Source organism: Lineus longissimus, chromosome 5, assembly GCF_910592395.1.
Source record: "Lineus longissimus chromosome 5, tnLinLong1.2, whole genome shotgun sequence".
Taxonomy (NCBI): domain Eukaryota; kingdom Metazoa; phylum Nemertea; class Pilidiophora; order Heteronemertea; family Lineidae; genus Lineus; species Lineus longissimus.
The window spans coordinates 7,778,504-7,803,772 of NC_088312.1; the positions used below are offsets into that span (position 1 = coordinate 7,778,504).

A 25,269-nucleotide genomic window follows, 5' to 3' on the forward strand; every position below is an offset into this window, starting at 1 on the left:
GTCATGAACAATGATTGCATGGAGAAGTCTGATGATCTCGCCTCAGGTTGTGACATTGGTATCTAGTTGAGAGACTTCACACAGTCAGTGATGATCTCAGTTATATCTTCCAACTGGGAGAAAACCAGGACGCGAGGACATTCCTTCACATACATGTACAGTTGGTGGTTAATCCAACAAGGGATGATTCCTGTTCACATATTAAGAGACGAACTGGACAAAAAATTTATTGAATACTCATGTATTTCAGTTTACCGCTACCACACACTCCATGTGACAGACAGAATACAATACAGAGGAACCATTTTGAGAATAGTTCCGTTTCCACATTTTGAAAATGTCCAAATGTAAAGATCAGATATTGAATATCCTGATGTTCAGTGTACATTTTGTATTTCCTTACTACGTTTTGGCATAAGATTCACAGAAGATCAACCTCCTCCAGAATACGGTTGAGTTCCTTTTCACTCCATACAGTAGAGTCAACAGGTTTAGGATGTTCACCCCTGAAAAGATCGACAAAGTGTTTAGAGTTTCTATCATATACATGTATTGTCAAAGAAGTTTCTCAGCGGCAGGATTGCTCTTAGCTGCATTTGCTAGCTGCAGATGACCTCAATATAAGTCATATTTTTAATCACATGCCAGTTGATTCATTCTTCAGTGATTGACTAGGTCCATCAGACTCACCTGACAGCTGAATCCTCCTCATCATAACTTGTTTGGTCATCCTCATTCTCATTCCTCATAATTTCTAAGTTGGTGTAGGCCAATGTGACACCAGGGCATTCCCCCAGAGGATACTTGGACCAGTCAATCGGCTCTGTGCACAGTTGCCACCCAGACGTCTTGAAACTGGGCAGCTTGTCTGTTGAGTTGAAACCACTCCTGGGATCTTCTGATGATAAATGTTTACCTGTGGACAAGTGAGAAGAAGGAATTACTAGCAAAGGAACACATGGAACTTCCATGGAGAACTTTGATGCAGTAAATTTTATGCAAAATCATGATGAACAAACATATTTACGTCTTACATTTTTCAAGGTAATCTGTGCTGCAGGTGGCAGCACCCTCTTCATTGGTTTCCATGCCCTCTTCCCTCTCCTCTACAACCAGATCAATCAACTTCAAGATGGATGCCTGATTTTCTTCAGAAGGTGGAGGATCAAGATTTTTCATGATACTGAAATGAAATGAGAAGAGCTATTTAGGCTTTTTACAGAGTTTTGCCAAAAAATTTATCAAGGTTCTTTCCCAGATTCAAGGCTCTGCATCATACTTTTGACTTACCAAGGAAGAAGGTTTCTGTTGTAGACGTCCGGCTGTTCAATACAATGATCAAATAATCCCTGCCAGTCAACATAACCTGGCTCGCTGAATATGAGCTCGCCATCTTGTGAAACTCGGCCTCCTAAAAAAATAAGAAAAATGGCAATTGAAAGACAGATTTAACATCTGTTCATGTTGCATTCATGTAACTGCTCAACTGTCAACAGACTCCTCTGACGTTTCATATCAACTCCTCGAGAGTCATTAAAGTAATTTGAATTTCCAAATTCAAGTTTTTTTAACAAAAGGAGTTGGTCTTTAAACCTACCAGGGTGAGATGCAGCTTGTAGAATGGTATAAACCCATCCATTGAGAAGCCTCGCTCGGACGGGTCCAGCACCTAGAGCCTCTTTTAGTAATTCCTGTAAGAATGGTTCAATTTGTTGTGTGGAATTCATCTTCATCAATAAAGGCTGCCAAAGTTTAGTCAGAGGCTTTGGCAGATCTAAACTCTGACTATCCACCAAGTCTGAAATGAAAATGGAATGAAACAAGATGAACAAAATGCCTATCAAACTAGTCAATACTGTTGCTGGTGCAAAAAAGGCCAATTAGAATACCATGGGAGCAAAATTCTTCAATAATAGCTTCAAGCTACATGCTAGCTCTTGCTATAAAAGGTAACATCAAATGTTCAATTCTACGACTAAATAAAGTCACAATGGCCTCTGTACTGTAGGAGAACAAAATCTGTATCATTTACAGGAAAAATACTCACCATCATTGTCAATTTCAAGAGCTTCAAGTTGATTTTGTGCAGGAATCATGTATCCATCTTGTAGTAAGCATGTTACAACATCATCACTGGAAAGTAAAAGCAGTTTCGATCAGTCCATGCAATGAAAATCTCTCAGTTAAAAGCAATAGTTCATTTAAAAGAGCTTCCTTTGGATTCATTTAATGTTTACATGTACCTGCTGTAAGACATGGCTGTTCCAATATTATCCAGGGTACTTTCCATTGTTGCTCTCTCCTTCCTCGTCAAATTGCTCTCCGAATTGTCCATAACCTGTAATACGTAGTTGAATACTGGTACAATCAAGTATGGACTTATCTATACTTGGTACAACTAATATCGGCATTTGATATTCATGTTCCCAAGAAAGCAAAACATTAAAGTGGCTGAAAGTCTCTCCTTTTTTAAGATTGTTCAATATTGTATCAGAGAAAGAGAAGAATGTACATGTAGTGAGCCATCAATTTTGACAGTGCAGATATGCAATTTCACCATTCTTTCTTTTTTTACATCAATGTGAGTATGAACAAGCAGCTTATATGGTTGATATAACCAATCATAAATACTTCTGACCTGATACTGTTGCTGCATGTAAGAGACCAGCATGTCCTCCACGCTGTCAGTAGGAGCAGGGGAATCTGACAAGGATTGTGGCTCCTTATCATTCCATTCATTTTGGGCCTCCCAATATTCTCGCTGCAAAGTGATAAGTTCAGTTTATGTAGATTTTTATGCCAGTAGGCACTACTGTATCATAGTGACAAGAAGTGACATCAATGAAGCTGGGGAAAACGTTTTTAGTACATATGGTTAACAAAAGCTAACATTTTTGTGTATAAGGCAATGCATTTTCAAAACGTTCTTATACAGTAAATGCAATAATCATAAATTTTGATTAGCAAATCTATTTCATGAATTAGGAGGGGGAATTATGCTAGAATGACATGGCACAAATGGCTGTGCTATCCTCTAGAACTTTGAAGCAGTTACAGTACACCCACCTTCAGCCAAGCCAGAGCCAACTGGGCACCAGATCTTAGGACACTGAGCTGTGGGAGAGAGCCATGGGTGGCTTCATGTCGCAGGTTCACCATCCATTCTGGTAAGCCAAGCTGAAATGGATCAGATTGATGAAATCAATTGAGGTACTGTGAGTAGCATCTATCTAAGATGTCTTTCATCACCATGACAATATTGATATACAAAGCATATTTTTGTGTAATAGAATACATTTGAGCAGATGATATAAAGTGTGAATGTTCAAGGATAACACCTTTTTAAGTGCTGTAGAATTTTTTCAAATGGACTCCAGGTAAAAGCCTTTATGCTACCACTGTGGAATGAATTTGTAAGGGGAAGAACCAATGCAAAATGCATTATATAATGGAACACTTACTGTGCCTGCTAATCGGTGAACAGGTTGTGCAAATGACTTTTTTTGAAGTTTATCAGTTATCAGGTTAACAAATCTGAAACAGGCAAATAAGAAATGATAACATCAGAAGAAAGAGCTCCTGAAAGGATTTTAAAGTCATGTGTTGGCATTGCCTGGGCTAAAGTGAAATGAAATTAATCGTGTGGATCATAGTTGTTAACTGAGGCCAAGTGGTATAATTTCAGTAGTCCTTTCTAGTTTCTTCTTGATAAGAAATCATGAAAACAAACACAGGCTTTCTTTAGTATACCTGACAAGTGCTATGGAATAGCCCATGCGGATAGCGACATCCTTTTCAATGACCTGCCCAGCTTTGATCAAGCTATGGTCCTCAATTACACTTTGTATCAGACTACAAGTACAATCGATAGAGGCAGACAACTTGTGGAGAACTCTGAAAAGAGATAAAAGTCAGATACTGGTATAAACTGTCCCTCAAATCCTGATGTGACTATGTCTCATTTGTGAATCTTAAAGTTCAACTGCAGATCTAGAGCCTCCATGTCCATATATGACAGAGTTATATACACAGAGTCCAATATACTCAAACTAATCAAATAAATACATGTTTGGCACTATTTTAGAACCTATAGCTGTCTTGGCTTTCTCATCCATTCATTGATTTATTGGAAATCGTTGGTCCAAACAAGGACTGCATTACCTGCTCTTCCAGACACGGATCCTTCCAACAGCATGGGTTTGTTTCTGAACATCATCACTATATAGTTCATTGTACACAGACTCCCACTCAACTCTGAAAAAAGAGGATCACTAAAACTAGAGCCAGAACATCTGGACAGAGCTTTCGAAGACAAAGGCACAACCAGCAGTCTCACTCAACTCAGAGTCTCCATGGACTGTCGTTGGTTGTAAGGTTGTTTGTGCATGGACTGCTCGACTTATTCTCACAAAGGTAAGAAAAGAACGTGCAGGGAAAGAGGTACCCAAGAGGAAAGGAATTTTTCTTGCAGCAGACTGCTTAATTATAGTTTATTATTTTACCACCAGATGGCGTGAAAAATTCTGGCAGCTGAATTTTTGGGAGTTGACTGCCAATATCTCAGAAAGTATTTACTCGATTTACTTAAGAGTTATACTGATTAGTGATCGAAGTACATTTTACGTATGTAATCAATTGCTTTTATGACGGGATGCTGGAATCTTACTTTCTAAACCAACCAACTACGCGGCGATCAGGAGTCCACATGTTTTGCTCTCTAGTTATTTCTTGAAGGGGAGGTAGGTGAGAAGAGGCGAAAATGCGACATCTTGCGTAGGAAAGTGGTACTAAAAAATAAAAATAATTTTTGTTTTTCTCCCCCAAGTCACCGAATTTCTGGTAAATCACAAGAAAATTTGCCATAGAATTTAATTTACTGCTTATTCCATCTTGTGAGGTAACTTTTGGTGTGTTTTTTCATCTTGGTATCTTTTTAATAGGGTTTTTGAGATGGTTCTTCAACCCTGCTGCATGGCTGTGCATGCTGCCTTGCATGCATATGACTGCATGTCTCCATGGCTTTCCATACCATATTACTTTCAATCCAGGCAGAGGAAGTCACTGCTAACCAAAACAAACCTAAATATAGGCACAACGAACAAAAGAATATGTGGTGTGCCACCACGTGGTCTTTTGTTTGCCAGCAGTGGCCCAAGCCAATGGGCCGAATGGCTTCCTCCTGGCTTCTCCGCGATCCGCCTGGTGGAGTGGTGCCGCCAGCCGATGTGAAAAGCATTTACCATTGCAATCAATCTCCAAATGTTCATTCTGAGAACTGGCAAGGCATGGGATCACCACAAAATACCATCAATTTCCAGGCATAGAGCATCGTCTTGCTATAATATTGTGAAAATTGATGCATTGCACCAAACTGACACCAATGGCAAAAGGTGGCCTGCAGCTGCTTTGAAAAAAACTGGAATCTCAGTGTACTGTGATTGCTCTTCAGTAATCATAAAGTGAAAATGGAAAATTCTCGTTCTTTTTAGGTGCTGCAAATGTTGATTATCATCATCCCTTCCGACATGTAAGGATTCATCACTGTGGGGTGGTGCATCTGGTTTTCATTCAAATATGGATGTGTCAAAGTTCATGAACATTCCTCTACCTCCTATACCTGGTGAACCACAACCCCCCTCGAAGGAGGCACCAACCAGTAAGAAGAAAGTTAAGCCAGTTGACGAGTACGATGACAGTTTGAGTGAAGGGGAAATACGTGACTCTGATGATGATGAAAACATTGAAGGTGAGATAGAGAGAGGTCTTTTGTAAACTTCATTTTTCGTATTGTGCAATTAGAAAATGCCCATGATATTACTTCATGAGCCACTTTAATAAAGGAAACTTTTGGATCTGTGGAGGACTTGTTCCATCCTATAACCCATTAATTAACCAAAATGTTCCTTGGCTGGTTGAAGTAAATTTCACCAAAACTTTATTCAAATAAATGAGAATGCTTTGGAGAAAAAAAGGAAGAACACTTTTTAAACCACACTTCAAATTCTGTAGGTATAACTCTCTCACATGTAATGCTGCATGACAAAAAGTGACTGAAAGTGTAAAATTTGGTTATTTATTTTTGATTTTAACTTTTGCTTTTACTACTTGTAGATGATGGTATTTGGCTGTCGGCCCTTGTTGATACAAACACAGTTGATGCAAACACCACCGCTGTGGATATGGATATGGCATTGTCAGATGTCGACTCAAGTGGTGAAGTTTCAGACAATGATGAGAAAAACCAAAACACAGGAGCAGACGATAAAAAAGACGAATTGGAGAATGCAGACTATCAACAATGGAATGCATCAGAATATCCTGATTATGACACATCCAGTGCTGACTGGTACCCTGATCAAGATTCTGCAACGCCATCTGTGATTCAAAAACAAACTAACTCTGCTTTCGAAAACCAGTATGATCCAGATGGCCCGCCGATTGACTATTACATTCCATGGATTATGCGACAAACAAAATACGACTCTCAGCCTTATTATCGTCCAATTCCAATATTAGATGACGCATATTACATGTACGATTGGGATTTTGGCGAACCATTCAAAGAAGATGCGGCAACTGAACCCTTTACTCTAAGTAACACTGGTAACACTTTCTCAGTACGATCTCGAAGTCAAAGTCAAAAGAAAGGAGCTGGAAGGAAGAAACCAAATGATTCAAGTGACTCAGATGATGAGAAACCGACGTCCCTGATTAGGAGGATGAAGCCTGAACTGACTCCTGCACAGCCCATAACAACGCTCAGTAACAAGGGGACAGTGTTGGGATGGCTGCAGTGCATGTTCTGTGGGAGGATGTTTGTTGAGTCAATGGTGAGTGCGCCAACATGTTCTTCGATAGCTTAGAGAATTGCTGATAAATTTTTATTTGAACAGTGTAAAACGAGAGTTATCAGTTTACCAAAACGGCAGTTTCAAAATTGAATGCCAATGTTTACATGTATGTTGATGTAAACAATAACAATTTCTTTTTAAGGCATTTGATAATCATGTGAAGTATGTGCATGGAAAGGAAAGCAAGTCTCATAATAAACAGGTAAGATTGAGGTGTGGACCAGCCCCTTTAGATAAAATCTGAAATATACCTATGAGATGGGCCAGAATAAGAGAGGCTTTGGTTTTCTGGGAGCAACACTTGATTGGATTTTATTGATGTTTATGACACTGACAATTCGGTTGAGATAGACATATTCTTTTCCAGGTTTGGCAACCAAGGGCATTCAAATTAGGACACAGTTGGAAATGTGAGGTAAGCATTCTTGAAAAGCCAATGTTGATTGCAGTGCTGTTGAAACAGAAGTGACTCCTCTGTAATTTGAGAAGGGCTCAATGAGGCAGAAAGATAAATTTTTGATGTTTGGTTTGAAAAACTGCCAAAAGATACCTAAGTAAATCTTTTCAATTTCTTCTTCACCTGACCTTGATTTGCTCCATTATAAAAAAAAAAGGAATTGCCCCTATTTTAAAGTTGTGTTATCTTTTCTAGCTGTGTCATACTCATGACGGAAATGCAAGCTCTTTCCTTGGGCATTTGAGGACCCTTCACCACTTGTCAAATCTTGTCCTTTGGGGTGACTGGGAAAAGACTGTAAGTACTATGGAATTTTCATTTTGCTAACAAAGGTATTACATTTTTATCAGACATTCGAATCAAACTTGCGCTATGCGTAGAAACTGCCACAATCACACAACTGGTACCTCGCCCCTTTTTGCTACCAAGGCCAGTGGCAAGCTCTGTACAACACTAGTGCCATCTATCTATGATTTACATCAGGCATGACCTAGTTACAAGGACTGATACATGTTGTACATTTACTCTAATATAACAGCCCTAAGCCATTACAATATACCAGTGTTCCTATTGTAATCTACTTTAGACGTACAACCTATCATAAATAAAGGTAAACTGGACCTCATTTTAGTGTAGAACATATATCGTGCATAAGGGTAGATTGCAGATTGAAAAACGTTACAGACTCTCTATACTGTGGTATCAGGAATGAATTTTGGGAATGTGGACTTGTGCGTATCAAACTGAATGATGCTTGTTTTAATTTTAGGGTTACACAGATGGGCAGTTGCAGTCACCTACTCCAATTTCTTCCAAAGGTGTTATTGGTGAGTTTCCTTGCAACTGTAGCTCAGATGCATCACACCAGGGTTGCAGGCCAGTTAGCCCTCTTAGGGCTGGGTCTTTTCAACAAATTCTCCCTGTTAACCGGGTCTTTTAGAAACTGATCCTAAATTAGGCATGCCATTTAGTTAAATTCATATATCAACACCTGTATAAACTGAAGAAATGGAGAAAAGTATGCCTAGTTCCCCTTTTTATTGATAAAGAAATCAAGTACATGTACTCAAAAAAGTCAAATACACGGCTAAGAGGATTCAAGAACATAATTTTAGTAAGCTAAGTGAGCTGGCCTAGGTCAAGGCTGGGTTGATGCTGAAGGTCAGATCACACTCTCCCTCATTAACTTGTTAACCTTTTTTTCAGCTTTTGAAAGGATTTCTGATAATGACCATTCCCGGTGGTACATGTTGTGTATGTTGTGTCGAAGATGTCTAGATGCAAAGGACTACTCGGGAAAACTTGTTCGGTCTGGGACATCTGTTGAGTTCACTAAATGGGAGGTAGGTAACTGGTATAGTTCGAGAGCAATTTTTTTATATTGAGAGAACACATGATTTGCCTGATTGGATATTGATGTACATGTAGATCTTACATGTTTATGTGTAAACACCAGTGTTTATATTTGTATTTGTTTTGTTCCAGGAGTTTTTGAAGCACCTCATTTCCTACCATTCTGATGAAAACGTCACCTCTGAGATGATCAAACTTGTACTTTACCTGGTACAGTTAGGCCATCCGGATCTTGTAAGTCATGTTTAGTATTTCTTGTGTGATCCTTCACCTCTGAGATGATCAAACTTATGCATCAAAGACCTTGACAAAAAGTACATCATGCATTGATGTACGAAATATTCCAACAGAAGTTGATGGACCATTAATTGTTCAGGGCATAGAACATTACTCTGGTGGCTCTGAATTAAATTGAATATGCTAAGTCAATACATGTATGCAGACATTTGCTGGAAATATCGCCCTCGGCTGAAAGGGTTAAAATGGTCTATGTATGTATATTCTAGTTTAACTTCATATCTATTTTTTTTGAATGTCTTTTTATATGTTTTCAGTTGCCTCTCTTGAAAGGTGCTGCTGGTGTTGAAGAGGAAGCTGTCCCTGAGTACTTGTAAGTCTAAAATATTTCATCATTTGGCGCTTGGGGAGAATATCGGCAAAACAACCAGGAGGATGACCTGGCTGTCCTCAGCCATTCTTCCTAGCTTAATATAATCTTGTTTTGAAAGCCAAGCAACAACTTGATCTGTTGACAGCTGTGGCTGAATTAGGACGTCTGACAAATAGGTCTGACTCATCACAGCATCATCTGTGGAGATTTTGTACCTATTCACTCCTGAAAATAGGCCCTTTAGACTATTTTTTTTTGATTTCAGGTTTCATTGGCAACCAAGATGTTTATGCTATACTTGTGGTTACAGAGGACATACATCTACCAATTGTCCTTCGACGTTCCCAGCAAAATCATTGGTGAGTAAACACATTCTTTTGGTTATGGTTTCCTATGTTTTGTGGGTGTGACACTGCAGTTTCTAGTTATGAAGAAATGGGAACACTGTAGTTTTAGTCATGGTCTGTACTGGACTTCTGACTGCCAACGAATGGGCAACGATGATAATGGTTTTGTGCAAATGGGTGTCATAGTATTTTATTTTATTTTTTTCTTATTCTAATGGTTACTGTTGCACTTGAAACCAGCTCACACTCAGAAATAAATGTTAAAAGAAGAAGAATTATGGTTTTGTCATTATTTTTTCAGAATCAGAAAAATCAGCAGAATTCTAATCTACAGGTTATAACTGCCCAATGTAAGTGGTTATGTTTTCACAAATGTTTTTGAAGTCACATCGAAACTCTACATTGTAACTATAAGGTCAGCATATAAGTAAGCCAACATAAAAGGGCTGGGCCTTTGAGAATATCATGAGCTGAACTACAAAATTACAGTTTGTCGAATTCAGTTATATTGGATAACAGATGGAGATGGGACAAATGTTTGTGCTCAACTTGGCGGTGTTGGGTACTTACGTATGTCTGCGTTTACCCTGTTGGTCAGGTAAGTTTATATAGCAAATGCAATATTGATTTGATCATTTGCAGTTTTTACCCCGATCATTAAGAGAATTGCCTTTGAGAGTTGGGGCAATTTTCATGCCTATATTCCCAATATGATGATGTACAAGTTGTGCCAGTTTGCATGTAGAACTTACATGTACTGCCCAGTTCAATTTGAGTGACAATGCATTGTACATTTGTGAAGTGGAACCTCCCTCTGTCGACTCCTTTGCTGGGCAGACGCTCTGAATATTAGTTTAATTTGGTCCTTTCCATGCTCTTTGATATCTGTAATCAGGACAGTTCCAAGGGGACATAGGATTCACCACCCAGAATTTTTTAAAATTAAAGGCAAGTTATTTCTGAGTCAATGGGTGATATGAATAAAGACCAGCAAATGCTTTTATCAAAAACTCCATGTACATTTACACTACACCTTTCTGTACAAAATTGAAGTAAAAGCATTTGCTAGACTTTATTCATATCGGCCAATATCCCCTGCTATTAGTAGCGACATATAAGTTTTTGTGAAAAAGTGCAGCTTGTACACCATCAGCTTCAGTTCCTTTGCTTGCATATTAAAAATAATAAAGTGAATATGATCTTATCAATTCGTTCTCTTTTTTCATTATTCCGTATTTCACACAATAAAGTCTTGACATTGGATTGATTCATGTCTTTTTAATGATTTCTTTGTCATTTTCCATAGCTATGAGCGGGGGTGCCAATATGACACAAACCGGGTAAGCGACACTTTTGAATAGTTTCGACCGTTCGTATAAAAGTAACCTCAACTTTTCATTATTGGAATCTGCTGTCAGATCAAGATGGAGCCGGCCAAGAAATGCCTGCCACAGCCAGAGGGTTAAAACAAGTCTCATGTGAACCTAACATGATATATGAGCTATCTTGCTGAGAAAGTCATCGTGATTATCGCGAGTCATATATTAAAGGAGGCCAGTCAAAAAATATTGTCTTCAATAAACATCAGAAATATAAGAATTTCAGTCGACTTCTTGTTCTTCTTAGTAAGGTCATTATTGTGGAGATAATAAATATCAATGAAAACGTTTGAAAATTTACTTTGGTTTTTAATTGGCGCTAATATGTTACCCCCTTGCGCAGTCCTGAGTGATGATAAACAAATCTCGTGCTTTTAATTCCTTCCCAATATTTCCTTAGACATCTATATTTCTTTGGCCTAAAAGGAATTTTGGACAGGGCTCGGTCAGGGATATGGTGCGAGTACAAGTACATTGAGCCAGCTGTCTGTTGCAGGACTCCACATTTGAGAGGGCTTGCAAGGACAATGTTCATTTCGTGTAGTTTGTCCTAAGACCTGTGATTTTAATATCAGGTGTGAAAAAATGAGATTATTTCTGAATTTATCAATTCAATCATTTTGAGTAGGGTCCCTCAAGTTTTTAACAAAGTGTGGAGTTCATGATAACTCGACACGCTCCAATCTGTGTTACAGAACATAAAGTTAATCAGTCACAATTTTCTTTCAGTGGACAAGGTCAATATGCTGGTTGGAACAATGCTACATGCAATGCTCCGGTAAGCTAAGTCTACTTATCTGTCTGCTGTTCTTTTTCTTTGGTATAGTCTGATTAATTTGTATGCTCATGATTTTATTTTCATTTTTTGCTCACTATGATGATGATTTTTTATTTATCTCTTAAGGTTTTGGCTACTGCGACAACATCTGCATACGAAGGGAAGTTTGCCCAGACTGGTAGTGGTGCACCATACCCCAAAAATCTGAATGATGCTCAATCTGCCGAGTATGGACAACCACAACAAGGAGACAGGGGAAATCATGAGATGTCACGTGAGGACAGTGAAACGCCCCCTAGAGGGAAAAGGAGGAGGCGACATAGTGAGAGTAGCGAGGATGGCTATGATAGCGATGAAGCACGTTTGGGATCGAGGATCCACCATGCAGCACGAAGAAGAAGCTCCAGGGATCAGCATAGAGAAGGCAGTCTTGACAAATCAAAGACATCTAGCTCCTATTCTGTTGACCCAGGGTGGGGATCCAATCCATATCAAGATCACCCATCCAGTGGGACTAGTTCCTATCATCAGGCATTGTCACAGTATCGTAGTATTACTGATGAGCGACGTAAGGTATCTAGTTCTCATGAAGAGAAAAGACTGCGAAGAGAGCGACGGGAGCGTAGCTATGCCTGTGATCCTTCACCGGAGGCTTACATAGATCCGAGCGGGAAGCAAGTCATTGACTATCACAATAAAGCATATTCTCAGCCTGTCGAAGACATCCCAGTTAAACAGGAATCGGATGACCAGGGTATAACAGAATCGCCCCCCGCCCCAAAAATGCCTGACTTTATGGACTTGGCAAATATTCTACAGACTGCGAATAAACAATCAGCTCGGAAGCAGCAGCTTCGAGCCCAGGGTATGACAGAGTTATTAAAGACATTATACAGTAGTAAGGGGGCATCTCAGTCTACAAGTCGGGCTTCTACATGTAGTTCTGCTGGTCAGACAAGTCTGAGTGTTTTTGACACAATGCAGAAGACGATTCATAAGATTCTGCGCGAGGAGAAGAAGATTGATCAGCCTGAACCAACAAAAGGCGGGAGCACGAGACTGGCCGTTATGAAGATAACTGAGAAGCTGTATAAAGAAGAGTTTGCTGAGGCATGTATCTATAATACCAAGCACAAATTCTCTTTAATAATCCATATGCTGTATGAAGCTTTTTCTTGGTACATGTAGTTTGAAACTGAGATTTTCAAATGAAATTGTCCTTTTACTATTGATTGGTCATCAGTGTTGTTCTCCTGTTTCCATCGTATCTGACACTGTGATGCCACTGCCAGCTGGTATGCCAGATGCCTGAGATGGTAGTGAACTCGTTAAATCTCAATGAAATCGACATCAAAAAGGAGACAAAGTTTGATTTCACCGTTTTATTGCGTGTATTTCAGGGCACTGAGCTCGGCAACTTGCTGGTAGAAAGAGTGATTAAAGATTTTGTGGCAGTCAAGTCTGCTGGTTCTATATCAGAATCTGGCCCTGCTGGACCAGTAATATTGGATCCTCGAATACGGGCGGCTGAGGTGAGTTTATCAATTATATACATGTTCTTCTTGTTGTGGTTTCATATTGAAAATGAGTTGTGGATTCACATTCTTTATTCTTAAACCTTACATGGCCGTTGTTCTGTAGGAAGAAAAAGCACAACTGACTGTCCTAATCCGCCGCCATGCAGAGGAGTTACGACTGATACAAGAAGCTAAGAAGCTGGCACAGACGGTGGATATGTCGTCGAGTGAGGAGGAGGTGGATGAGGAGGCCAAGGAAGAGACATTTGATCCATCAGCAGCACAGAAGAAGCTATTATTGATAGCCTACGGGGTGATTTTGGATGCTTTGGTATGTATAGAGGTTCTCTGCTTGTTCCCGTAATCCCACTTTAAGCTTTACTGAAATGATATGAGGCTAGTCATTACGTGAGCTCGCACAGACCTGGCACAATCTCCTTCAAACGATGACATGTAACTTCATGAGAATTTGGGTCGGTTGTCACAGGGGCCATGATGTGATGTGAGGCATAATTGATGTAGGCCACAAATGCCAAAATGTTTCTCATGGATGCGTTGCCACATTTCATGAATATGTTTATAGGGGGACTTTATTAAGCGCTAGCTCCGACTTTTATTTATTACAGGCACCAGGAGCGATTCAGACTGAGGAGGATAGCCAAATTGCTGCTGATATCATCCTGCAACTCACGCACCACATGTTTGTGAGTACCTCATTCATGCACCAAATTCTATGTGCTTATATTCCATCCAGATAGCTGTAATGAGAAAATCTTGCTAAAGGTTCATATCGCATCAACTATGTGAGTGAGTTTTATATCACCAAATAATTATAAAACTTTATGACTTTCAGAATCTACTAAATCAAAAAGGAAAACAAACCAGCAATACCATCGGCCTTCAGGAGAAATACATGATCGTAGGACAGTTGAAATCTCGCTATCAGAGCGACCATGCACTCATCAATGCATTGGAGTGTGCTATCTGCATTTCGTTGGATGTGATACATGAACTTTGTAAACTTGACATTGATTCGTTGAATAAGCTGCCAACCATTCTTGGCGAGCAGCCTGGACTTGCTTACCGGGCATTCCAAGACGTGAATTTACTTCAAGAAATAACAGGTGCTCACTTTGCCATTGGGTGAATCTTTCAAACCTGTTATTTTTTCGCTTCGAATCCGTGACTGAGAACTCATTTGGAACTGGGATATCTTTGGAATAGTGCAGTGCCAATTAAATCAGCAATGGGGTGCAGTGAGTCGTACTTATCCAGTGGTCATACAGAAAAATAGGTTTTTGTATCAGAAAAATGAGATGAAATGATGACTGTGCAATAAATCACGTCTCGCAAGATCAATACAATCGTTATACTTTTTAGCTCAGCTGACAAAAGTCAGAGGAGCTAGTCCAATAGCTATTTGAATGGTGTCCGTCCTTCCTTCCATCCATCCATCCTTGTCAGTCCAAAGTGTCCTTGACAGAGCAGTTCTACTGTACTCCTTTTTATGGGGCATCTGAAGCTGATAATTGGAATCAAGCACTCCAAGCAAATGGATTTACCAGCTCTTCTACTGTATTAGAGGGACTGAGGGCTTCGCTTCCCTCCAAAAGACGATGTCACAACCTACTCCACACCAGCTTGAGCATGGGCTAACCTCAGGTTGTGACGTTGTCCCTATCAACTGGTTTGCAGCATGGTGAACAATTGTCCGACAGCTAGGCCATAATCACCGGTTGCGACAATGTCCCCGTGGCATATACCACTACTACTACTCTGTGCAAATCTTCACGTCACACCCAAAGACAAATCTGAATCAGATTCATTAGTGTCCTTTGTAGGTTGTGACATTGTCCCAATCATGCCACCCTAAGTGAAATTTAAAGACACCTACGCATAATTTTCAGGTATGCTAGGACATCTCATTAATCAATTCTAAAAAATGCAGTTTTTTTAGAGCAGTACTAGTTTGCTCAGACACAGATGCAAAGACCAGTTCGTACAAAACATTTCTTCTGCTTATTTACTTAGTTTATTCTGCAGCTCTAATCTAACAATACAACGCCATAAACACTAAAGCAAACAAAATGACACTTGCATACTTTATTCTTAATTGAAACAACAATGACATGTAGGCCTAAAGGGGCCTGCTCGTGGTAAAAGGAATCACAGAACTACCCCGAGTGATTATGATCTTTCGATTTGGTTGCAGACACACTGAAATTCGTCAGAAATTAAAAATTCAAGAACTAGCAGGGTCGGGTTAACTCGAACTACTCGACTAACCCGGATATGAAGGGAAATTCCGCATTGCGAACCAATGAGAAGCGAGAATTGGGGGGGTTCCCCCTCAACCCGAGTCTGGCCCAGGAAACACAGATTAGGCACAAAATGGCGGCATGCAGATCTGCTCATACACACATACCTAAAAAGAGGTGTCGAGCCATGCCCGCGAAACGACGGTGCGGACGGAAACACTCGTCTAGCTCCAATTGGAGGGCTGAGGACGCCTTTGAGAAACTTGGGGTTGTTTACCATGGTGTTGACTCTGATGAAGGTTATAAACACCTTCTTCATTCTCCTGATACGGGGGCTAATATTCCACGTACTGATGTGTCGAGTGATGATGGCCTATGTACGGATCTTGGTATTGACCTGGTTGTAATGTATCGAAAACTCATGCAGGAGTTATTAGACTTTGATGATGCATCAAGTGAAGTCCTGAAATTACTCACTCGGGTGGTGCCCCGTGGATCGCGTGGGCCATTTCGTAGTCCACGGCGCAATGAGAGTGAGTCTGATGGTGGCTCTGATACAGATGGCAGTGCCAGTGATGATGATGGAGGAGAAAATGTCGTCAGTCTTGATGATCATCCTGTTGCAAGTTCTTCTGGAGGTGCAAAGGACCTACATGCCCAGTCGGTTGGTTCAGGTTGCCATGATGATGATGTGGCCATATCAACAGCATCTGCAGTGACCAAGCCGACTAGTCTAGGTCCTGGTCTGGGAAATCCAGGGTTGCCAAATCTCCCAGCTGCTCGAGCTCGGACAAACAGTTCGTCATCTTGCGATAGTGGGAGCACGTGTAGTGTCAGCAGTAAGGACGATGCTCTCAATGCATTTCTTGACAGTTTGGCCGAAAGCAAGAAGAAAATTAGGACAAAAAAGGATATGTTAAGACCCATGCACAAATTTGGGTCCTGGTACTCTTCAAGGTAAGGCTACGACTTTAAAATTTCTTTTTTTTAAACAGGTCACAAGGTCAAGAAACCGCATGAACTGTGACTTCTCAGTATACTGCATACATGTGTTACCAACTCGGCAACTGACCAGTCTGGTTACAGGAAAATTCGTCCCCGGAAAATTCGTCCCCAAGGAAAATCCGTCCACAGAAAATTCGTCCCCGGATAATTCGTCCCCAAGGAAAATTCGTCCCTGAGGAAAATTCGTCCCCAAGGTGAAAAGACAACTGAGTCTATTTACCTTGGAGGTACCAAAAATAATGAATACCAAGATTAATTCACAGTAAAATAGAAACTTTATTTATACTTTTAAAAACAATATCAAATATTTACGATTACATTCAAATACTTGCAAGTGGATCGAGTGCAAATGAGAAATAACAACTCACTGTTTGCTTTTGTTGTGTGAGTTGTGGTTCTCAACCTCCCAACTGCCAACTTCTCATGATCTTGTATATACCATACTCATGAGTGTGATCCAATCATGCCTTGAAAATGTATCATTGTAAACAAGGTATCGTTACCTCAGGGACGAATTTTCCGGGGATGAATTTTCCTCGGGGACGAATTTTCCAGGGACGAATTATCCGGGGACAAATTTTCCTCGGGACGAATTTTCCGGGAACAAATTTTCCTAGAGCCGACCAGTCTGCACCATCTTGACTTTCCGAGAACCACGGAACTCTCGTGAAAGCGAGAGGTCCGATGTGTATTTCTATTGTTTGATCGCTTTTGGCCCTTTACAAAGGTCACTTTATCTCTTACATTCTTCAATGTAAAGTGATCATTCTTTCTATAAACAGAAGAGAATGGTATGGAGACTCCAAATCTGTTGAAGTACAAATGTACTCCAGAGTAATCTTTTTTTCACGGTAGTAATACTTCTTGAAAGTTTGAAAAATTCCCGATTTTCTTCATTGAAACTGCAGCCGCCATTCATCAATGTGGTGACGTCACCAGGCATGATTGCTATTGGCTGAATGGATTTTTTCATTGGAGGATTTTCAAATTATTTTGCATATTTTCTGTTGCAATACGCATGCGCTAGGTCTGTAAATCTACAATGTACATGTATTTCCGGATAAGGAATATTTCTCGGTTTATCGAGATTCTCGGAAAACCGAGATGGTGCAGACTGCTGAGCAAGCCCTACTGATGCACTGCGAAGTCACGGTCCCTTGACTCCGCTTGAGACCTGTTTAGCACTTGACACATGATTGTCCTTTTTTTTCTCAAAAATCTTGGGTATGGCAGGCGGTTATCCATTTATTTCTTTATGGCCGACATGGTCAGACCAAATACGAAATGGAAAAGTGTGGATGCGTGCGTAATTTGTGGCAGTTTGGGATCATTTAGCCTACATGTAGCGTGTTTGTCGACTAGAAAACAATCTTTCATGTCTTTGCAAATTTTACTCCATTGATGAAAAAAAACCCCAGAGTTTTGTGCGTATGTTCAACAAGGCGCCAATTTGAATATTTTAATATAATCATAGAAAGCACCGTTGTTTGTGATTTTTTCTCGAAAATTGAAGATAAAAAATTGGGGGGGGGGGGTCTGGGGTGTTTTTTCATAGGGTCAGGCAGAAACGATTAACAATTTTTTTTGGACCTTACATTTACAATGAAGATAGTTTAATCTTTGGCTGCAAATTGGTGATGATTGTGCTGTTGATCGATGTATGTTGCTCATTGAATAAAGGGGCTGTTCTGTTAAGGAACATTCCTGTGATTTGTGATCTATGGGAAAACGGTTATACTTACAGTCCTGAAACTTGCAGGTATGATACCTTGGTATAAAAGATTAATTATGGTATAAGAAAGATTTGATTTTGAACTAATTAGTTAAAACAATAGAACTTTTAACCCTCTGAAAATACAGAAATAATTGGAATTCAAAAAATGTAACCTGGTATTTTTTATTTGCAAGACCGTTATGGTCCAGATAGAGAAGAAAAAAATCCAAAATATTTACCAGAAAGTACTTAAAAAGCAGTTTTAAAAACTGTAAATATGCTGAAAACCCGCCAACTACCCCCACAGATAAATGGAATAGTCCATGCTTCTTAGTGACATAAGTGCCTAATGAATGGACTTGCATTCATAATGATGTCACACAAGACTGATTTCGGCCAAAAGTGGTCATCTTTTCTGTTTGTTTGTAGTTTTTAAAACTGCTTTTTAGGTACTTTCTGATAGATATTTTGCATTTCTTTCTTCTCTACCATGACCTTATTTGCCATGCCAATAAACACATCAGGTAACATTTTTAATATTCTGGATATTTCTGCATTTTCTGAGGGTTAAAAGTTCCATAGTTTTAACTAATTAGTTCAAAACCAAATCTTTTTTTTGCCATTATTAATGTATCATAACAAGGTATCATCCCGACAAGTTTCAAGATTGTAAGTTTAACCGTTTTCCCACAGATCACAAATCAAAGGAATGTTCCTTAACACAACAGCCCCTTTATGTTTATCTTCCATATATCTATGTCCTCATTGTTTCTCTTTTCAGATGTGACTGCCTGCTGCGTTTTGTCTCATGGGTGTTGAAGTTAGTCCAGCTTGCTTCTAATAATCAACAAATTGATGAGGATTCCTTCAGGCAACTTTTCATCAACTTTGCATTGATATTCAATATGGAAATAAGGTGAGGATGCATTGGCATGCAGTGATACAACATTTGTCATGTTTGTAGAACAATGGTCATGCTGGTCAATAGGTTCAACCACAGATAAAAACTACGTATTTGCAACCTGGGTGATGACGTCATAATCAGCCGGACAATGTGGTGTTCTTGGTTTCCGAGTCTCGACCTATCTCGCCTGTTTGGTCACGAGAACCTAGCGAGATTTCTAGTCTGGAACTTTAAAAACTATTTTTAAAACCAGTGTTTTTCCGGGAAAAATATTTTGTGATTTTCTTAGTTGATCATATACCCCCTAAAAAGCTTTTGGCCAAATCTGAGACTATCATGAATCACCCCCTAAAGGTTAAGTGCCAGATTCTTAGAAAAACTGGCTCTAAGTAACGTCTTTGTTCATTGTCCTAAACAGTAAACTAGACTTTCAGAGAAACTGATTATTGAGAAGGTAATGACAATGAATGATAGATATTTTTGAGCACACTTGCCTCAACCGTTGAGTTTTAATTAACCAAGCTCTACAATTTTTAGCTCACCTGGGTGAACTTATGTCGTCACGACTTGTCAATCGATCTTTGTCTGTCCGTTCTTGTTCAGCACGGCCTCATGGTTGTGCACCGCTTTTGCCCTATGAGAGGTCAGTCTGCTAGTGGCTGATTCACATGTATTACATGTTACGTAAAAATTTCTTGAAAGATTAGATACGCCGGTGTCCTGTCACATTTTGTATTCTTGGATAAAAAAAGTTTCAGAACAATTTTTTTTGGCAGAATGTTGAATTTTCATTCTGTGAAGTGAATTTTGAATTCAGTCTGATTGGGTTTTGATATATATTTTTCAAATTTCTGACAGAAAATCGTCTTCCAGCATTTAAAAATAATGCCCTGAATAAATTCCGCTTTGGCATGCCATACTTGATCGCCATTGACTGCAAATTTAGACATATTTGGCTATGGCATGTACATGTATGGCTGGACTTTTGGAGGCTTTTTTACAATTGTTTTATTAATTGGTTGTCATGGTTGTTGACAAACCATCTATTCAAATCCAGGTTCCTCAATTTATTTCCAGGCTGGTAAATTCAAGAAACCCACTTATACTTCAAGGCAGAGAAGTGGATGCAAATCCAGACCTGCTTTATGAGAAGTACCCTGAGGTTACTGCAATTGCACCCAAGCAAATATTTTCTGTAACTGTTGCAGAGGTGAGCACTTTTTTGATCTTGTAGAATAACTTTTCCTGTTTTTTTGCATAATTTACTTATACAGTCAAAACCGCCTAAGTCGGATCCAAATGGACCAATATATTTTATCCGACTTGTAGAAAATCCGTCTCAAGTGAAGTCTATAGAAGTCGGATAAAATCCGACATGTGTGTAAAGTGACTCATTAGCAGGACGTGAAAGACGAACGACTCCCTCCATGATCTCCGGGCAGCATCAAGCCGTCTCTACGTGAGTGCACACACGTCTGTGATTGCTCAGTGCATGGAGAGTGTATTGTGTATAGCGTGATTTCCACATCCCTCAAACTCGTCCCCAGTGTAGTTTACGCATGGAGGGTACTGGAAGGAGCCTCTGCGCATGTCTGTTGCGCATTTATAGTGCATTTACGGTGTCTGCAGCCCAAGTCTACAGGATGCAAAATAAAAACTAGAACTCGTCCGACTTAGAAGGTGGAATTTTGATGGAAATGAATTAAATGGACCTGATTTTACATCCGAGATAGGTAGAAAATCCGACTTACGAAGTCCGACTTAAGGGATGATTTTTATTGGGAAGAACGTAAGGCCGTGCTCGGGACTTTCAGTAGCTATCCGAGATATTCGAAAATCCGAGTTGGCCGACTCCAACTTAGGCGGTTTTGACTGTAATTGTTATAGAAATACTTTGGTGCCTCACTTCCTGGTCTCCAGGCGGCCACCTTGTATATAAATAAGTTGTATATGTTTTTTGACATTTTGACGCCAATGGTTGTGGCTAAGGCAACAAAAATTTGATAGTGGGTGTACATGGTGTACCTAATAAGGTTACATTCCATTCTCCCCAGTATTTTGTCGTTGCTCGATGTAAGAGGATTCTAATTTGTTGTGGGGATGAATCTAAGTACCCACAACATGCATGTGTATGCCATATTTTGGCCAAATTGGAAGTTGAATATGGCAGTAATCACACTTTTTTTGCTTTTTCATATTCCCCATATCATATGGGAATGCTTTTGGGCGTGTTCCACATGGCTATCTATCACCTCACCCATAATGGTTTTGGCAGTGTGAGACCCTCTTGTTCTTACTACAATTGTACTCACAACAATTCTTACTTAGCTTTTTAACTCACTTGTGTGGAGCTTATACAACATTACCATGGTGTCCGTCATCATCGTCCCTTAGCGGAGCATGTTTTGTAACCGCTGGGGCTAGGTGGCTTGACCTTGCCATAATTTCCAAGGTCACAAGGTCAATTTAAAATATTTGTAATGTTTTTAAACAAATTTTGCAGTGTAAAGGAGAGGCCAAACCTAAAAAAGTAAAACTGCAACGTCCAGCTGCAAATTACCCTCCACAACGGGAGAAAAGACCTCATAGCTTGATTGCTCAAGACAGTATTGCAGCTGACTCAACCATATTCCCCAGTGATTTGAAAGGACAACATGCCTGCCAGTTAGTTAATGAGCTAGGATATACGTACATGCCAAACAAGAATTGTATGTTAGGATTTGTTGTTCAAGGTACCAAGGCAAGTATTCCTGTAAACTTATTTTTGGTTCACCGTTGGGGAGTCTATTCAATCTTGTAGTTGTACCTCGAGTGAAAATCCGTGAATATAATTGTGACGATGATGCTGTCAGACATGTCGGACTCCATCACGTCCATTTCGTTGGGCACTATTAAGGGGCATTCCATGTGAAATCAACAAGTGCATCCCGGGTCATAGTCTCAGATTTGGCTCATTTTCACATATTTTGTAGGTTATAGGGCCAATATAAAAAATCCAAAATATTAGTGTCATATTCCTTAAAGGGGTAGACCGTTCAATTACACTGTGGTCCGATTAGATTGAAATCGGCTTGTACACAATGCTGTAGCGCAGTTATTATGGGTACAAATTTGCTGAAAACTTGCTATCTATGGTGTTTGTAGATCAGTCTACACAGTGGTAATGCTGAAGATTTGATTTAGTATTTATATTTTGGCAATTTTGAAAATTTCAGTATCAAACTTTTCAACGAACGGCCTATGCCTTTTAAAAGGTTACCCTCCCAGAGGAACTAAACAGGGGGCATGGCGCATTTTTGGGCGCGGACGCCTATTTTTTAGCCATCTTTGCATGGCCATATTTTTGCAGAAAGAAATATCAATCTAATTCTTTCAGTCTCTTCTGTTCTCAACCCAAGGATCACATGAAACCTATTACTGACATCCTGGGGTTTTTAGGCTGGGAAATTCAGGGGGTTGAATCGGAGGCGATTTTTGACCAAATATCCATTTTTGGGGGGCTCCACCACCAATACTGTATCTGGGTGGGAACTAAACAAAGGTTGTTTTAAAAGTAATCTTATAATGACATAAGGTGCCCTATCACTTACTTGGGTCCGATCCAATATCCAGGATTGCTCTATTGACTTCCAAGCTCAATATGATTACCAAGATGGCTGCCAAGCGATAAGTAATACTAATAACGCCATCTTGAATATAAAATTACGCCATCTTACATGTTTGTAAATTCTGCGCTTGTTCGGTTGGATTAGCCATGCTTTGTGTTTCCTTGTTTCCATAAGCGCAGAGATTGCTTTAAATTCTATTTAGATCTGGCTGCAATCCCTGAACGGTCAGGGGACAGGTTTTTCATTGACCGCTGTATAAGATGTGGCTGAGGTGTACGCTTTTCTTACTTGCAGGTTCGCTTGACTTGTTTGATAATGGATAGAGAACTCAACAAACGTATTAGAGAGCCAGAGTTTGAGGCATTGCTGGAACGAAGCGAAGCGAAGATTTACTTCACAAAAACATTTGATATGCTGCAGAAGCAAGGTCGACAACACCTTGCCTATATTATGGTGACTTTATCATCTTTTGCTGGTGATTCAAATATTAATTAGATAATGGGGAAATTAAAAGTAAAATGGGCTAGAGAGGTTTTGAAGTTGTTACTACAGAATCGAGGAACCTCCTTGTTGTTTTTTTATCTTGATCTCTTGCTTTTATTCAATTCAATAGGTGACGGTAAATAAAATTTTGAACATCGGTCTTGCCAAGCTGCGTCCCTCTGATAACCCAGTGTTGTAGCTTAAGATGCCGATGCCTTTTTTGTATCCAACTTCCAAGGATTTTTTTTTCTTCGTAAATTTATGGTTAAGAAGCACAGGTTTTGCGCTTGTCTTCGAGTGTAATTTGATCTCATTGTTTTAAAATAGACTATTTCAACCCCAAATAGCACCTATTCCTGGTGCTTAACCCATACATGTATGCACCTATCAATCAGCATCTTCAACCCCCCCCCCCCCCCCCCACCGTCTACGTCTCTTTTCATGCTGTTAGTGTTAGCAAGTCATGTTGATACAATCTTGGTGAATCACCCTCTGTATTCGAACTGGGTCAATAACCACTCCCTTCTTGCCACTGTCTGAACTGTTTTGTCAAGGATGTTATTATTTCCTTTAGCGTCAAAATAAAAAGTGTTTATTCTACGAAAGTGTTCCTTCATGTTTTGATATTCAACGGATTACAGATGAAAGAAATTATGTTAAATCATCATTTTTTTTACCATGTACTTGTGTAAGATAACAAAATCTCCAGTCTCCACCAGGTTGATTGATTGTCCTTTGAGGGTAATTTGGATTCACCTGCAACTGAACATAAAATGTTTCATTTTTTTTCCGGTTTCACAATGAGGTGAATCTTTACCTAAAATCAAAGGATGCTTTGTGAACCGGTGGTGAATATTTAGCTGAACACTCCAAGAACGAACATAGAATGTCGGAGGAGCAAATATTTCTGTTAGGTTCTTCTGAGCTATTGATTGCCATGATTGCTTCTATAGAACTATATGCATAAATCTGTCAGAATACAATAGAGCCTGTCGTCACTTTTTCCAGTGCCCTAGCGATTAATTTTTTACACGTTACACATGGCTACTCTGTGGTCCCATACATGCCTTAGGCCAGCTTTTGTTATTCATGTTACATGTATATGAGATAGTAGTAAGTTGCATGATTTAGTGGCCAATTCAAGTGTAAGCTTCGGAAATATAATTATGTAGGTAATATTTGAGGAAAATCCCGTTGACGTTTCGTAGCTGGCTGGGCAGCATGCAATGCATCTGGGTGTCACTAACTTCATCATGGCCACGGCACTAGGCATTACACCTTTCCCAGGAAATTTGCGTTGGTTTGTCAAGATTTAATACCATTAGTGAAACATATCTCAATTCTTCCTGCCCCATACTTTATCACATAGCAGGCCTAACCTTAATCAGGTAAACTCAAGTTCTGATAATATGTGTCTACTTACCATCTCAGTGATTCTTTTTGAGAATCCGACAAATGAAGATGCGGACGTTTTTTAGGCAGATCGTCCATTTTTTCCGTAAAAAAGAAACTTCTTAAAAATCTTGTCACTTCCATGTAGCATTAAACCTGACAACATATATCATTGACCTCGCAGGGCCATGTTGCACGCGTCGCCTTTGATCCGAATAAAGACATCCATCCTCCGCACATGACAAGTTTCATAAGTTCCATCCCTGGTTGTATAGACTGCCATGTCAATGAAATGACTAAGATTGTGTCATTTAGTTTTCAGCATTTTAATGCAGATATTTTATGGTAAACTCTGAGACATCGTTAGAATGGTGTATCAAATCGTTAACGTTGCTCACAACAAAGATCGTGGTTTGCATCAACCTGAAATACGGTACTGATGGCTGTGACCTAATAACAGTACTGGCAGAGAGAAATAAATAACATTTCCGCATGGAGAATGCTTAACCTCATGACAACCGCATGACAGAGTCGTTTTAAGTGGACACTGTATATAACAAGCTCATCTGCTTATGAATGTTCATCAACAATAAAGGGACTCATCAACAGAGTA

General features: G+C 39.6%; 3 protein-coding genes across 4 annotated transcripts; 2 read left to right on the plus strand and 1 right to left on the minus strand.

The window, feature by feature from the left end:
- Positions 1-15: 15 nt before the first annotated feature.
- On the minus strand, positions 16-4,787 carry LOC135488842 (ribosomal biogenesis protein LAS1L-like). Its single transcript, XM_064773759.1, has 13 exons — positions 4,667-4,787; positions 4,162-4,254; positions 3,751-3,894; positions 3,462-3,534; positions 3,067-3,177; positions 2,639-2,761; positions 2,244-2,338; positions 2,048-2,133; positions 1,598-1,798; positions 1,291-1,411; positions 1,035-1,183; positions 691-916; positions 16-506 (listed from the first exon to the last, which is right to left on the minus strand). Exons 1-13 carry the CDS (start codon positions 4,705-4,707, stop codon positions 422-424), a joined length of 1,548 nt encoding a protein of 515 aa, XP_064629829.1. The 5' UTR covers positions 4,708-4,787; the 3' UTR covers positions 16-421.
- On the plus strand, positions 4,769-14,645 carry LOC135488839 (uncharacterized). Of its 2 annotated transcripts, none has more exons than XM_064773749.1 (19): positions 4,769-4,897; positions 5,490-5,746; positions 6,112-6,830; positions 6,994-7,053; positions 7,219-7,266; positions 7,504-7,605; positions 8,078-8,135; positions 8,515-8,651; positions 8,794-8,895; positions 9,216-9,271; positions 9,537-9,630; positions 9,920-9,968; positions 10,925-10,958; positions 11,727-11,775; positions 11,902-12,885; positions 13,176-13,307; positions 13,417-13,623; positions 13,919-13,996; positions 14,146-14,645. In XM_064773749.1, exons 2-19 carry the CDS (start codon positions 5,575-5,577, stop codon positions 14,437-14,439), a joined length of 3,375 nt encoding a protein of 1,124 aa, XP_064629819.1. In that variant the 5' UTR covers positions 4,769-4,897; positions 5,490-5,574; the 3' UTR covers positions 14,440-14,645. The 2 variants fall into 2 exon arrangements, with proteins under 2 accessions (XP_064629819.1, XP_064629820.1); XM_064773750.1 differs by having other exon boundaries at positions 4,770-4,839.
- Positions 14,646-15,658: 1,013 nt separating this feature from the next.
- LOC135488642 (uncharacterized) lies at positions 15,659-25,269 on the plus strand. The gene is made up of 5 exons (XM_064773288.1): positions 15,659-16,507; positions 19,051-19,185; positions 20,251-20,383; positions 21,677-21,913; positions 23,076-25,269. The coding sequence occupies exons 1-5, from the start codon at positions 15,684-15,686 to the stop codon at positions 23,274-23,276; spliced, it is 1,530 nt and encodes a 509-aa protein (XP_064629358.1). The 5' UTR covers positions 15,659-15,683; the 3' UTR covers positions 23,277-25,269.